This window comes from Aulonocara sp. 'chitande type north' Nkhata Bay, linkage group LG17, assembly GCF_057382095.1.
Source record: "Aulonocara sp. 'chitande type north' Nkhata Bay isolate Kocher_YH1m ecotype deep benthic linkage group LG17, A_spYH_male_GT1.1, whole genome shotgun sequence".
Lineage (NCBI taxonomy): Eukaryota > Metazoa > Chordata > Actinopteri > Cichliformes > Cichlidae > Aulonocara > Aulonocara sp. 'chitande type north' Nkhata Bay.
In genome coordinates this window covers 39363813-39377489 of record NC_141360.1, presented here as the reverse complement: position 1 = coordinate 39377489, position 13677 = coordinate 39363813, and the positions used below count along the sequence as shown (strand labels likewise).

At 42.8% G+C, this 13677-nt stretch overlaps 2 protein-coding genes across 4 annotated transcripts in view; both read left to right on the top strand.

Annotated features, from left to right (window-relative positions):
* Positions 1-8266, top strand: part of etv6 (ETS variant transcription factor 6) — a 29144-nt gene extending 20878 nt beyond the window's left edge. The window contains exons 4-8 of one of the 2 annotated variants that reach the window (XM_086268531.1): positions 2399-2533; positions 5118-5741; positions 5879-6021; positions 7441-7541; positions 7668-8266. In XM_086268531.1, the coding sequence (XP_086124657.1) occupies positions 2399-2533; positions 5118-5741; positions 5879-6021; positions 7441-7541; positions 7668-7770 (1106 nt within the window). In that variant the 3' untranslated portion in view covers positions 7771-8266. The remainder of the gene's footprint in view (positions 1-2398; positions 2534-5117; positions 5742-5878; positions 6022-7440; positions 7542-7667) is intronic. The other variant, XM_086268532.1, reaches the window with a different exon arrangement.
* Positions 8267-8903: 637 nt separating this feature from the next.
* LOC147310586 (chemokine-like protein TAFA-2) overlaps positions 8904-13677 on the top strand; it is a 98795-nt gene continuing 94021 nt past the window's right edge. The window contains exon 1 of one of the 2 annotated variants that reach the window (XM_086268534.1): positions 8904-9392. The gene's annotated coding sequence lies outside the window, so the exon portion shown is untranslated. The remainder of the gene's footprint in view (positions 9393-13677) is intronic. The other variant, XM_086268533.1, reaches the window with a different exon arrangement.

The window sequence follows — 13677 nt, the reverse complement described above, 5'->3', positions numbered from 1 at the left end:
GCAGAGGAATAAAGTCAGCTGGAGCAGGGGATGAATGGTAGCAGGGCGAGGTGACAGTGGAGGGAGGCAGCTGTTACAGCAAAGCTGCTGAAGGGGGAGGAAGTAGGAGACGGTTGATCAGGAAGTACAAGGCAACCTCAACTGTCACCCCGGCAACGCCAGCGGCCAGGCGCATAAAAATAAAACAACAGTAAGTGTTTTCCCCTGACAGAGTTGGAGATTTTACTCAATCGCTCAAGGATGAAGTACGGGATGTGTGATTTGGGTCAGGATGATGAGCAGGCTTGCAATGCAAAAGATATTGTGGATAATATTTAAAGTAATTCATTCGTTACATTAATAAATACTTAATTAGGTAATTTATGTGGACAAATATAAAAGATTCATTTATTAATTTTAATTTAGTTTGTTCTTTTTCTACATTTTTTCTTTCCCTTGGGTTTTTTGGGGATCTGTATATCAGTGGGTTTGGTCCACTCTGTATAAATTATATATTGATCACCTGAGTCACGTCTAAATAAGCTGGTTTAAGTAACAGTTGCTCTGTTCAGAATATATACATCCCCCTTTTCCTTTTAAAGGATACTGAATGTTGTCAGTGGCTCTGGTTATAGAGGGATGAGAACCAGCTGACAGCTGCTGTCGGGCTCGTATCAGGATGTTTCAGCACTATGCAAAATGTTCACATCCTGTCGAGAAATCGAGGTCTGGGAAATACGTGGAAAATAAGATTCATCATCATTACAGGTTTTGCATTTTTTTTCTTCCTTTTCTTATGTGACGCTGTGATCGTGGTGTTGGATGGTTTCAGGAGCTACACACACACACACACACACAGCGATAAGACTGATCATATTTCTGTACAAGTGGTTGTTCAGTCGTGCTCTCACTGTAAACGTCAGTTTAGGGAACAGAGCACATTTTTTGGCTAGTGAAGTATCCATTTCCTCCTTCGCGTGACTATAAGGGTGCTGTTCCCATCAGTCCCTGCTCTCTGCGTATTTCTCTTTTGTAGACGCTCTAAGAATAGAACATTAAAATAATAGCCTGAGTTTTTTTTTTCCTGGAATGTTAGAACCTGTTACGATTGCAGTGACATGTTTGGACTTGAAAACACCTATTGGGAAACCTGAAACAGTAAAGATAGTTCTCCAGGATTCCAATGTAAGATGGCAAGACAGTTGGGCAATTTCTAGTTGGCTTTTTGGGATGATTTTGTTATTTTAATGGTTTAATGAACTGCCTTTTATGCAGTTTAAACCACAAATAGGCGATTTCCTCGCACATCTCTGCAGAAATATGTGCAATCACCAGTTGTAATGGTACCAAATGTCATCACGTACCCCTAACACTTTTTGCAGTTTCTTTAGTTTGCTGGTATTTGTCATTCATCGTGTACAGTTTGTAGTTTTCAGACAGAATCCAAAGCTGTGGTTTTAAAGCAGCATATTAAATACAGAATCAAAGCAAACACCAGGAAGCAGGAATTTTCCCCACGGTGTAAGTCGGTGCCACAGAACCAGAAAGTGAGAACTGAAAGGGGTGTGTGTGTGTGTGTTTGTTTGTGCATGTGTGTTTGCCATCACTTCCTTTATGAGAATCATTTCCTCGTTCTCAAAGCCTTTGAGATAGTGTGTGTGTGTGGAGGCAGTCCTCTGCTAGAATCACATCCACTGTACCTGTGCTCATTTGTTAACAGTGTAAATATTTTGGGAGCGGAGCTGTTGCCGTCGGTGTTCGGACAAGAAAAACGGCTGTAAATCATTCAGTGAACTTCCTGCTCGAGCTTTGTGCCTGGTGTCGCCACTGCAATATAACCACTTAAAGGAGGACACCAGGGTCATATAGACTCATGGCTCATTTACTTTTGTCAACACATACGGTAGTTGTCGTTATCTCCTAGATGTCCTGACGCTTTAAGCACTGTAGGTATTTGGATTTGTCGAGCGCATTTTCTTGTTTAACAAATCCAAACTGCTCCCAGAGAGTTTCTCTTGTGAAACTAAATGTGCTTCTCATTTGACTAAGCTAATAACTGCATTGTAATGTTTTATCTGCACTGTGGAAGAAAAAATACTTCTGTAAGAGGAAACTGACTGGGTAGGGTCACCCGATAGGGAACTTACAATTCTATACCCTCTGGGTCATCGGGGTACGGTGTTGAATATCGAGGAAAACGTTTTTCTAGGAACAAACAAAGTGCTAGGCTGCTGTATCGTAGAAGCACCTCTCTAAATTTATTCCATTATTGCTCAAGTTCCACACTCCCTGGAAAGCAGAGAGGAGAAGAAGAAGTGGAACTTGAGTCTGTGATGCCAATGCTAATTTGGCCTATTATGCAGGGGTAAAACGGCTACCAGGAGACGCATGGTAACCTCTGACCTTTGCATCTCTGCAGGGGATGTCCTGTACGAGCTGCTGCAACATATCCTGAAGCAGAGGAAGTCTCATGTGTTTTATCCGTCTGCTTACTTCCCTGGGAACTCCTTCCATTCGCTGCCTGAAAGCGCTGTGCAGCACCTGAAGCTCGAAGGTCAGTCCAGTAAACACTCCCCCGCCCCCTGTTCATGCATACATCACATGCATTTGAAAAGTTAAAAAAAACCAAAACAATAATGCATTCTCATTACAGCAGCTTGTCTGCATTACCTTTTTTTTTTTTGCTAATAGTAAGCAAATTTATTTAGAGTGCGCTTAAATAACATAATTCCAATACGGAGCTGGTGTGCTGCATTTTCAGAGTTTTATTGTATAAAGATGTCAGATGTCATGATAGATGGTGATGCTTGTGCCCAAACGGTCATGTGATATGAAAAATTAGAAAATATGATGGAATGCATAAATAACTAGCTGCTGAAATGTCCAATTAACTTAAAACAATTCATGCATGTACAATTTATGTACATGTTTTATATAAATAAATGATTTCCGAGCACCCTTACAGTCATTGTCAGTGTCACGAGTAGAAGTATAAACTCTTATCCAATTCAGAGTTGTGGTGCGGCTGGACTATCCTGCTTGTCTGAGCGCTGGTGTGCGCTCTTGCCAGTCTGTAGCAGGTCTAACGCAGAGAGAATATTCATGCTCACATTCACACCTGTGAAAAGTTTAGAATCACAGTCACTCTAACATGCATGTCTAATACCCAGAGAGAAACATAAATATACTCATTCATTTGCTCTTTAAAGCTTAAAATAGTGCCGATACTATTAACAATTACACCGTACAATAAATATGACAACTAATGTTTAAACTGTTCCCAAAAATTTCTGTCCCCTGTCAGACACTTTGTTTCATGTTTGGGTAATAACACAAAAACGTTGCGATCCACAGCAGCTACATTACCACTGTAGTTAATGCGAGCCCAATTTGTCACAACAGCATCTTAACAAACTCTTAACACAACTACAAGCTGAGATTTTTAAATGATGTTTATCCCGATAAAGGCTGAAATAATATATGTTAATGTAAAATTGTCTTTACACTAATTTAGGAAAAGGTGGCTTCGTAGACTTAGCTGCCACAATAAGAACGAATAGTTACAATGAAACTGTGATTGTAACTCATTTGTTTTGCTGTGATAACGAATCAAACATAAACTGAACTAACAGTTGTACTTTTCACATCTTCGTTGACACTGAGTAATCACTCTGTGTGGGCTGGATAGAGCAGATGAACTCTTAAACCAAGTAACTGAGATAAGACCTTCTTTAACAGCAACAACCACTTTCGAAGTTGCGAATGAAGCTGCTCATGAGAGTCAAACAAAGATCGTTGTGCCATTGTTTGACTTTTTAAGAAATAAAGTGCATATTATCTTAAAATAGTAACAGTTTGTTGGAAACAGCGCTGACATTATTATAAGTAATGCATCTTTGTCTCCATAATAAATCATATTTCTGTGTATCAGGCTACATAAACCCACGTCATTAGACCAATAACACAATTATTGCAAAAAGTTTTTTCCTTAAAAAGGCAACACTGTGAAACCGAACAAAACAAGACTGGATCTGAATGAAAATATCTTAGAATTATTCTGCTACAGATTACGTCTGCCGTTGTCCTCTATGACGCACCGGCGCTTTTACTCGACACCCTGCTTTGTTGAAAACAAGGAAGTAATAATCATGTTCGAGTGGATACCTGAGACTGTTTTCTGGCTCTGATCTGAGGAAATGTGACACACCAACAATGAGATGGAGCTGTAACTTCAAATGTTGACAGTAAAACCTGCTCTACAAGGAAATGCAGCTTTATTTAAACAATAAAGCACACCGAACGCTACAGGCAGACTGCTTTCTGCAGCTGCCTTCCTTGTCTCAGGTTCCACCGCAGACATTTGAAAATCAGAGCAAAATTCAAAGAACAACAGGAGTATGAGTTGTGGCAATTTTTTGCCCAAAATGCCTCAAAAATAAAAACACTAGGCATGCTCATCCAAAAAGTAGAATATTAGTGACACCTAGTGTTTTTGTTTTCGGACTTGTGTGACGCTCGTGATCAGCACCTTGTAGCTGGCTCGCTGTGGTGATAAATCACAGCAGCAGGAAACAAGTTACATGACTATAAAAATATGAAAAGAATTTCGTGCTTTGCAATCTAAACGTTCTCTTCATACTGCTGTTTGTTTCCGGTGAAAGCCAAGCTGGGCATGCACACGAACAGTAGCATCAGAACATTCACATTTTAATATAAGCCAACATCACGGCCCTTAAGTCAGTACAAGTTATGAAAGATTTTAATATTGATAGTGAGTTGAGACTCTGAGAGGGATGCTGTCGTCTTTGAGACCAGATTTAGTCCAAGTGTCACCTTCTGTGTTGTATGTCTCTGCTCAGTGACTGCTGGCCTCAAATAAAGAGCAGTGTTTAGTTTGGTGCTGGCACACCTGTAAGGTAAACACTGGGAGTCATATAAACCTGCTGGCTCTAGGGAAATGAAAGATTTGGTGTTGAGATTCAGATTCTTGATTGTTCTTCTTTGTGTAAATTAATCGAGCAACATGTAGAATATCCAAAATAGAATTTCCTGCCGTATGCTGATCAATTTCCAGCTTACGTTCTAGGAGACTGTTCTGGGTTTACACATTTATTACACTCTGTAAACTGTGCTCTCAGAAACGGTACGACGGGGACCACGTGGTACAGAACCCATCCCCCAGCATCCACCAACCATCGAACTGCGGCACCGCTCCCGCTCGCCGCACCACCCGGCCCCGCGACGATCACCCACCGAGCCGAACCACCCTCGCCCCGCCAATGAGGACTCCCTGCAAACCTTCTCCCAGCTGCCCGACAGCAATCACCACCTGCCGGAGGAAATGTACCCGTTGTCGGTGTCCCCGGCTGCACCCAACGGGCGCTGCGCTACACCCAGAGAAGCCCCCTGTCCAGGCAGCCCTGGGGGCCAGGAGGCAGGCCCTCCTCGCGTTATCCAACTCATGCCCAGCGCCATCATGAACCCTTTGCTCCTCAGTCCAAGCAGGAGTGGCGGGGCTGCTGGCATGGACTTCAGGCACAACCGCGGGGGACCCCTGTCTCAGGTGACGCTGGAGAACGGCCGTGAGGGGAAAGTCCACGGACACCATCATCAGCTAGCCCAGCAGCACCAACAGCAGCATCAGCAGCAACAACAGCAGCAGTTACTACAGCAGCAGCAGGAGGAGGCGCTCTACAGGAACCACGTCATCATGCCCGTGTCTCCTCCAGAGGAGCAGCAGATGCCCATCGGGCGGATAGCAGGTAAGATTTAGCGGCGACGGAGCCGAGCATCAAAGCTGCGTGAGGCGGCATCTGTGGCAGAAACCTTGCATGGGAACTTTTTCAGAGAATCTGCTGATAGCGGCTCACTCTGTCTTTTCCCTGTTGGGTTCTGGCAGACTGCAGGCTGCTGTGGGACTACGTCTACCAGCTCCTTTCAGACAGCAGGTACGAGAACTACATCCGCTGGGAGGATCCGGAGAGCAAAGTCTTCCGCATCATGGACCCCAACGGCCTGGCCAGGCTCTGGGGGAATCACAAGGTACATACACACACGGGCTCTAGGTGTTCAGTGGTTATGTGCAGTGCATATAAAAGAGCAGCACAACAGAAGGGACTTTTTATCGTCATTCCTACAACCATAAAGCTGCACTAACTCATTTATTCTTATAAAACATCAGGACAGAGACTTGATTAACTAAGCACCTTAATCACTGAATAGTGAACTTTTGTTTTTTGGGGTTTTTTCCGACAATTTTGTCGACTTGTTTCAGTTTTATAGTCCTAACAAATGTTTCCTGGCACAACAGATGCTTCTTTTCATCACTCTGGTAGAAATGCTGATAGGATGTAAAGTTGAGTGAAATACAGCAGCTCAGTGTAAACACAGACACACTGATGGATTTAGTGTTTCATCTGTCTTAGCTGTAAGGACACTACCTGTGTGTTAGCCAGGCTATGTGATGAATTAAATCGGTGATGTCAGTGTCAGTGATTCGGTCGAGTTATGCCGAGAGAGCCAATCTCTCCACGGTGTCCTGGATCTCATCTATGGTGTCCTCCTAGTAGGACATGTCTTAAACACCCCACCTGGAAGTGTTCAGGAACCACCTCAGCTGGCTCCCTTCGAAGGGGAGGAGTAGAGGAACTAGTCCGAGAAAGATCATTTCCTCTGTGATCTTCTTCCAGTCAGAGTGGCAGGAATGTAGCTCAACCTGTAACTCAACAACTTCCCTTTCACGCTCAACTGTCTCTTCACCACAGTAAGTGATGCAGACGCAGCGCTAGAGTCGTGCAGCTTGTGCTTTTATGTGCTGAGTGAAAACACAACATTAGAAGAATAACACCAGTATTTGTGATAAAACACTACTTTAGTTTTGTTAATTTTGGCCAACAATTAAGATGAATTTGTGCTTTAGCAGATGTGATCCTGCTGTAGAGCGCCCCAGCTCTGCAGTGCAGGACAAGCTTTTAGCTAATGGAAGACCGGTTAGCAACACGTGTCTAAATGTTAGCTCCAAAGAGCAGGTGCCGTCGCACAAAGACAAACATGGTGACTGAAAATGTTCCAAAAACATTTTGAGCTCTGACACTGAAACCACAACTATGTGAAGCGTCAAAGGTTTTGTGCATACAAAAAAGACCTTTTGATGGCTTGATTTTCTGGATGATGGGGATTCCAGTGCCCCTCAGGTGTATGTTGTTTGTTTGGCCTCTTGTTTGGTTGTGTATCTCCTACCTCCTCCTGCCTGCTGGTTGTGTAAATTAATAATTATTTGCTGAAACATTAAGCACGCTATACAGCAAACAGGATCTTGCTGTATAGGTCTTTTCAGCTTTTGTGGACTTTTACTGACACCAAGTGGCCAAAATAAATGTTGCTCTTAAATTAAGGTCAGGTCCCCTCACTGTCACACTGACAGCGTTGCTCATGACGCTCCTGCTGTTTTAACTCTTACAGAACAGGACCAATATGACGTACGAGAAGATGTCGCGAGCACTGAGACACTACTACAAACTGAACATTATCAGGAAAGAGCCTGGCCAAAGGCTTCTGTTCAGGTACATCATCCTCTTTTCAAACTTGTCTCGCTGCTCCAAACCGTTATTTACTTTTTGAGTCATCAATAAAACAAAAGAAAACAGGATTTTGAATAATTTGCTGAACTTGCCTCGTCTGTGCCACAGATTCATGAAAACCCCTGACGAGATAATGAACGGACAGACGGACAGGCTGGAGCACCTGGAGTCCGACACAGACGAACAAATCTACATCAAGGAGGAATGCTGAGGAACTCTGGGAAAGCGAGTCCATAAACTGCTTACTACTACTACTACTTCTACTATTACTACTACTACAGCCGCTGATGCCTTTCAGAAGCAGCTCGAAAAATCAACATTGAAATTAAAGCGTGCACAGGTGTTCAGTGGTGTCATTCCTACAGGGAGAGGCATGAAATGCAGTCTTTCCTGACATGGCCTTAGGATGATATTAACCTGGGGGAAAAAAACAACAAAAAAAAACAGCATCGGGTGTTTTCGGATCTTTCGGACGGACTGAACTGAAAGGTCTCTCTTTTAAGTGTTTCCTTCTCTTTCCGAGCTGCAAAAGCCAATCACTTTGTGCTTATGTCACTGTTTGATCGTTTTTGTCTCCTCACATGCATTATACAAAGGAATTTTGCTGTTTCTAAAAAACAAAAAGAAAAAAAAGAATGAAAGAAAGAAATTTGTGTGTGAGTGTGTGTGAGTGTGTGTGACCGGAATGTTTTCACCATGGAATAAACAACTTTTTGATCAGAGATGTGCTCTATGTGATTTCTCTCGGGGTGTGTTTGTAAGTGGAGTGCATCACATATCCACATGATGGCAGTAGTGGACAACTTTTGCTGGCGGAAGCCTCGGCATGTGGATGGATGTCTGCAGCAGATCAACACTTCAGTGAGTGGAACAGACGCCCGAAGGCTGTTTTCTGTGTTTTTAAGTGCACAAGGTTAAATAGGGGACGGACAGGTGGCACGTGCCTGAGAATCTCTAGCTTTTCATTGGCGTTATTGATGACCTGGCCCGGGTGTGTAGTAACGAAAGCAACCAATCCCTGATTAGTCATCATTTATAGTTTCTGCTTCACTCCTTGAACTACTTTTGGATCACACTCTCACATTCTTCTCGCTTTCTGTCTCCTAACATATAATTGCAGCAGCTTTGAGCCTCGCCTTTATGAATTATGAAACACGCGTGTTGTGGGTTCCCCACATTTGTGTTATTGTTTTCAGCTTTAAAAATACCATTTTAAATGATCACCCATTCTTTTGTGACTTTTACGTCAATAGCGGTAATCCGATTACTGTAACGCTACCAGCAGAGGTAGCGGATGCGCGCCGTGCGCTCTGGAGTCTCCATAAAAGTTAGTGCGCACGGAGCGGAGCTGTCAGACTGCGAGGAGACGCGGCTGAGCAAAGACTGTGGGCTGAAGTGACTAATGGGATCCACCTCACTCCATCTGAAGAGTGCGAGCTGATATCACGGGTGATTATCACCCGTCTAATGCGCACAACAGGACCCATTTGAACCTAATAAGACAGCTGTGCAGGCTTTCGTCGGGTTTGTGGACTATCGGGATTAAAACAAAGGGTTTGGATTCAGGAGACTCACCTCTGTGGTGGATGAGGTGCCATCACCGCTCTTTTAAAAAGACGAATAATCGAAAGCAATAAGCCTGTTCGAGTTCATCCGGAGGGGCAAGACAAGCCACCACTCCCGTCTTTTTTTTTTTTTTTTTTGGTTTGTTTTTTTTCCCCCAGGACGCAAATGTCTCCAGAGCACAGGGACGTCACTGGATTGTAACACCAGCAGCCTCGCCGATGGTTTAATAGGGCGTTAAAGTGCGGGAAGGGAGTGGGACAACTACAGGTAAGAGCCATACAAGCCGTCATTCACGGCCCTGGGTGGGTGGCGGGAAGACTCGCCGATCAGCGCGTAAAAACCACTCAAGTGTCGCATTTGTCCAATCGAGCCTCTCCCCATTAAAAATAGTCATATTTGCATTGCCCCCCTAATAACCAGAAAATACATTTGGATCTATTTTTTGCTCTAATTGCAGTAACTCCTGAAAAAGAAAGTAGAAGAGTCGGGCTTTAGGAGGTGCAGTTTTCTCATTGCGAGTTTAGCGGCAGTGACTGACAATCAATTCAGTTAATTTCACTACCTCAAATCGATGCCGCCTCACTGGGAGTCCTGGATATACAGCAGTGTAGAGCAGGCAGAGGTGACAGTCTAGCTTCACTCAGTCAATAAACGGTAGTCTGCACTGGAGTCTGGAGCAGAGGATCCTGGACCTGGGGTCATGCTTGTGTGCTCTGATTTTAGTGCAAGTAAGAAACTTCGTATGTATATAAGACTACAGATGTGAGTGGACTCATTTTATCAGCTTAACCTCCTGTTCTGAGGCTAACGTGGTTTCACCAGAAGCAAATAAACCCTGTGATGATGAAATGGTGTGACACAGTGGCTGGAGGTTCACATGGGCTCCCCGTCTGCTGCTGCCACTAGACGTGAGGTTTTCATTTCCAAAGTGAAACAGGAAGCAGCTAGAGGAATAAAACCTGATGAGATGGAGTCTAAGCACACACTGGCCTGATGTAAAAACAACTTTTAGGAGCACGTTTTTAAAAAATAATTATCAGACAGCTTCCTTAAACAGCAGAATTTCACCTGTTTTTGTAACTGTATTTCCAAAATCATGTGCCACAATCCAACTCACTTTTTTTTTTATTGAAATGGTTTTAAAATGCTTCTAAAGGTTAAATAACTCCTCATGATGATCCAAGCTACCTTTAAATTAGTGTGGAGCCCTCTTTCAGTTGCTGTCTTCCTCGTCTTACCCTCCCCATCCCCTCGACCTTTATTTCGACATCACGTGTCCGGGTAACTTGCCACTCCACCTCTCTCTCGACCTTTATCCAATTACAACGTTTAGCTTTAAAAACGCTACATGAAACAACGCTAAAGCTCCAGTTACTGTCAGCAGCTTCATGTTTCCATATCTAATACCAGCCACTCTTCACAATCCCTGCTGGATAGGATTAATAGATTAAAAAATAAGCTACAGATCCACATAAAAGTACACAAATCTAAGTAACTACATGCTCAAACGCATGAAACTATGTTTTCAAATATAGCTGCGGCTACTTTTCATATTCCAGTTTAACATAAACACGATGACCTTTTGAGATCTTTTCTTTCTGATGTGGCCTCTTGGAGAAAAACTGTTTGTTTTCCACGTGAAGAGAGACTTTTCCCTCCCTATCTGGAGGAGCGCTGCACCTAAGTTGGGAACCACTGATCTGAGCAAACACACAGTGTATGAAGTAGTTCAGTCTAAGTGGAACACGTAGAATAAATCTTCTGTCTCGTTTCCTTCCACTCGGAGCATTTGCTTGGAATATTTTTATGTGAGTGTACTGAATAAAGGGTCAGACTCCCTCTTCCACCACTGCTGTGTCTCAGCACAGGGCTGGAGCAAACCACACTATGACATCATCTGGCAACTAATAGCGACTTCTTTTTTTTTTTTTTTTTAGCAGCCAAACTCTTCTTCCCCTCAGAAAAAGAACTGGCAGCCCCAGCAGTCCGCAATTAGCTGGAAGCATTAGCAGCAGCTCCTCCGGCGTGAACGATGAGCTTTAATGGCTCTGAGCTCGCCTGGCTCAGGTCAAACCGGGCCCCCTCCCTCGGTCCAGCTGGGCGAACTGGTGCCGGATGCCTGGCCAGCACCGGCGGATCGGCCAATGTCACCTTTTAGGGGCAGGTCACACAACCTCGTCCTGGCTCTGCCTGGCCATTGATCCGAAGCAGTGACACTGAGGCTTCATGGTCCGCTGCTCCTCGCCAACCAGGCCGACCCAGCACTGCCGCCGAACAGCTGTGACGGGCAACACACAAGCATCAGCGGGAGGTGGGGGCTGTCTCTGAATTAGCCTGGAAACTTCTTTTTCTTTGGGGGTTTTAGTTAGAGAGTAAACAGGAACTGCACAAATCAAGTGCACCATGATGGAAGATGTCCTGATTTGAAGTCATACCAAAGTAATAAAATCCAAGCAGCACAAGATCCCTCGGGCCTCTTTCAGAGTGATGTGCTCCTGATTCATTCATTAAAATCATTTTTTTGACCCCATGCCTGCGAGGCACGCTATTGACCACCCTGTTAGACTCTTTCCAATGACTAGTTCTATGAAATAAAGACTTTCTCTTGTACAGAGACTCTTTTGAATGTCTTGGATGACACCTGTATGCAAACTGCTCTGGGATTTATTTTTTTTAAATCCACCTCATCTCTCAAATGAAAGACCTCAGAGGAGGTCAGGTGCTCTGCTGCGGCTCCTTGATACGCGACTTTGCGCTCTCCTCAACAGAAATGATTGGAATTTGTGTAAAATATCGGCAGCTGATTGGCACCCGCTGTGCGGTTGTTTGATGTAAGTAGGAAGCGAGAGGCTTTTTCTCTCCCCCCTCCTCACTCCCTTTCTCATTCTATTTAATGTGCAGCTCTCTCTCCTCTCTCTCTGTTTCATCTGAACTAAAACAAATTCACCAGCCGCTGAATAAACAGGAGCTCTGCAGAAATGATACGAAAGCAGCTAAATGTTCCGATATATTTCCTGCTCTGACCTCGGTCTTCTCCTTCTGATTAGATTCTTTTCTCACTTTGCTTCTTCCACATGCCTTTATTTCCCACATTTCCTTTCACAAGTTTGAAGATTCAGTGCTGGTTCAAAGCCTTCAGCGTAAATGTTAATTACACAGATTTGTCAGTGTTTTTTTTTTTTTTTTCCTTTGTGTTTCTGAACAACAAGCATTCATTGGATATTCACTGTGTTATAGAGTAGCAAGCTGGCCCAGTGTATGGTGACGAAGATCCATCTTGATCAGGTAGTAGCGTATAAGAAAAGTGATTCATTACCAGGAGCCGATCCCAGCTGAAATCCACCCTGAACAGGCTGCCTGTCAATCACGGGGCTGATTGATAGGCAGCCTAACCCGGATGCCTGACTGTAAGAGGAAAATCCACACATGTGCACTCCAAAAAAAATTGCCACAACTGGTTTAAACTGTTTAAAACCTCACTCTCGTGCTGCCATGTTTTACAGTGAAAATAAGGCAAAAAAGTTCAGCTTCTTGTGGGAAAGCATAAAGTAGAAAATGATAAATTGACAACATTTATTGTAATGAAGGCAGTGACTGAATTTAACCATTTAAAGAAACGCCTATACTCTTCTGTAACAACAACGGGCAATGTACTGTCACATTTTCCTCTTTTGTTATTTTATTTATTACAGTGTTGTCCATCCTTACTCTACTGCTGTGAGCATATTAACTGAATGAGCTTATTAATTACTATGCACTTTAAAAATGGCTCTATTTGTGTTCATCACACCTGTATTGTTTCCTATATCTATGTCATATATTTTGAAATGTCCTACTGGAATGAATCATTTTTTTCTTTTTCATGTAATAACATTAACCTGCTGCCAACTGGGCTGTTTTCCCCATCTGGGCTTCAAGTATCCGCCTAAAGGCTTCTGCAGCTGTAAACATTACAACCATTACAGGAACATAAAAAATGATTTTGGGTCTGGTATGTGATTCACTGCAAAGCATTACAATGTAGTGATAAGCAGTGGGGAAACTACACACCAGTGGAGCAATTTCTGTTAAAAACTATGGAAAGTTGTAAGAAAAGATGGATAAAATTTATGATAGGAGACTTTCTTACAATTAAAATCACAGAGGCACATATAAATATACAACTGGAGGTCATAAATGGTGACTTGAAGGTCAGTGATAAATAGATTCCTTATTCGACCACCTGTCATAAAAGCAAGAAAACACAAATATTTTAGAAATCTGTCAAAAACATGTTTAAAACTAAAATAGATAATGTTATTTATTTAAATAGCAAACTCATTTCATGTTTTATACTCATATTGGAGCGAACTGGACTTCAATGTTAATGGTAAATGTAAAATTTCATGGATAAAAATAATAATAATGATATATTTACAATTTAAAATATCACAACTATTAAAGACTTGTGTATACTGGTGGATTCACCATTACAGATGCATAAAAATATTTTGGAAATTACCTATTACATAAAAAAAAATTAAACTGTGATCAAAGCAAATAGAACCATTAC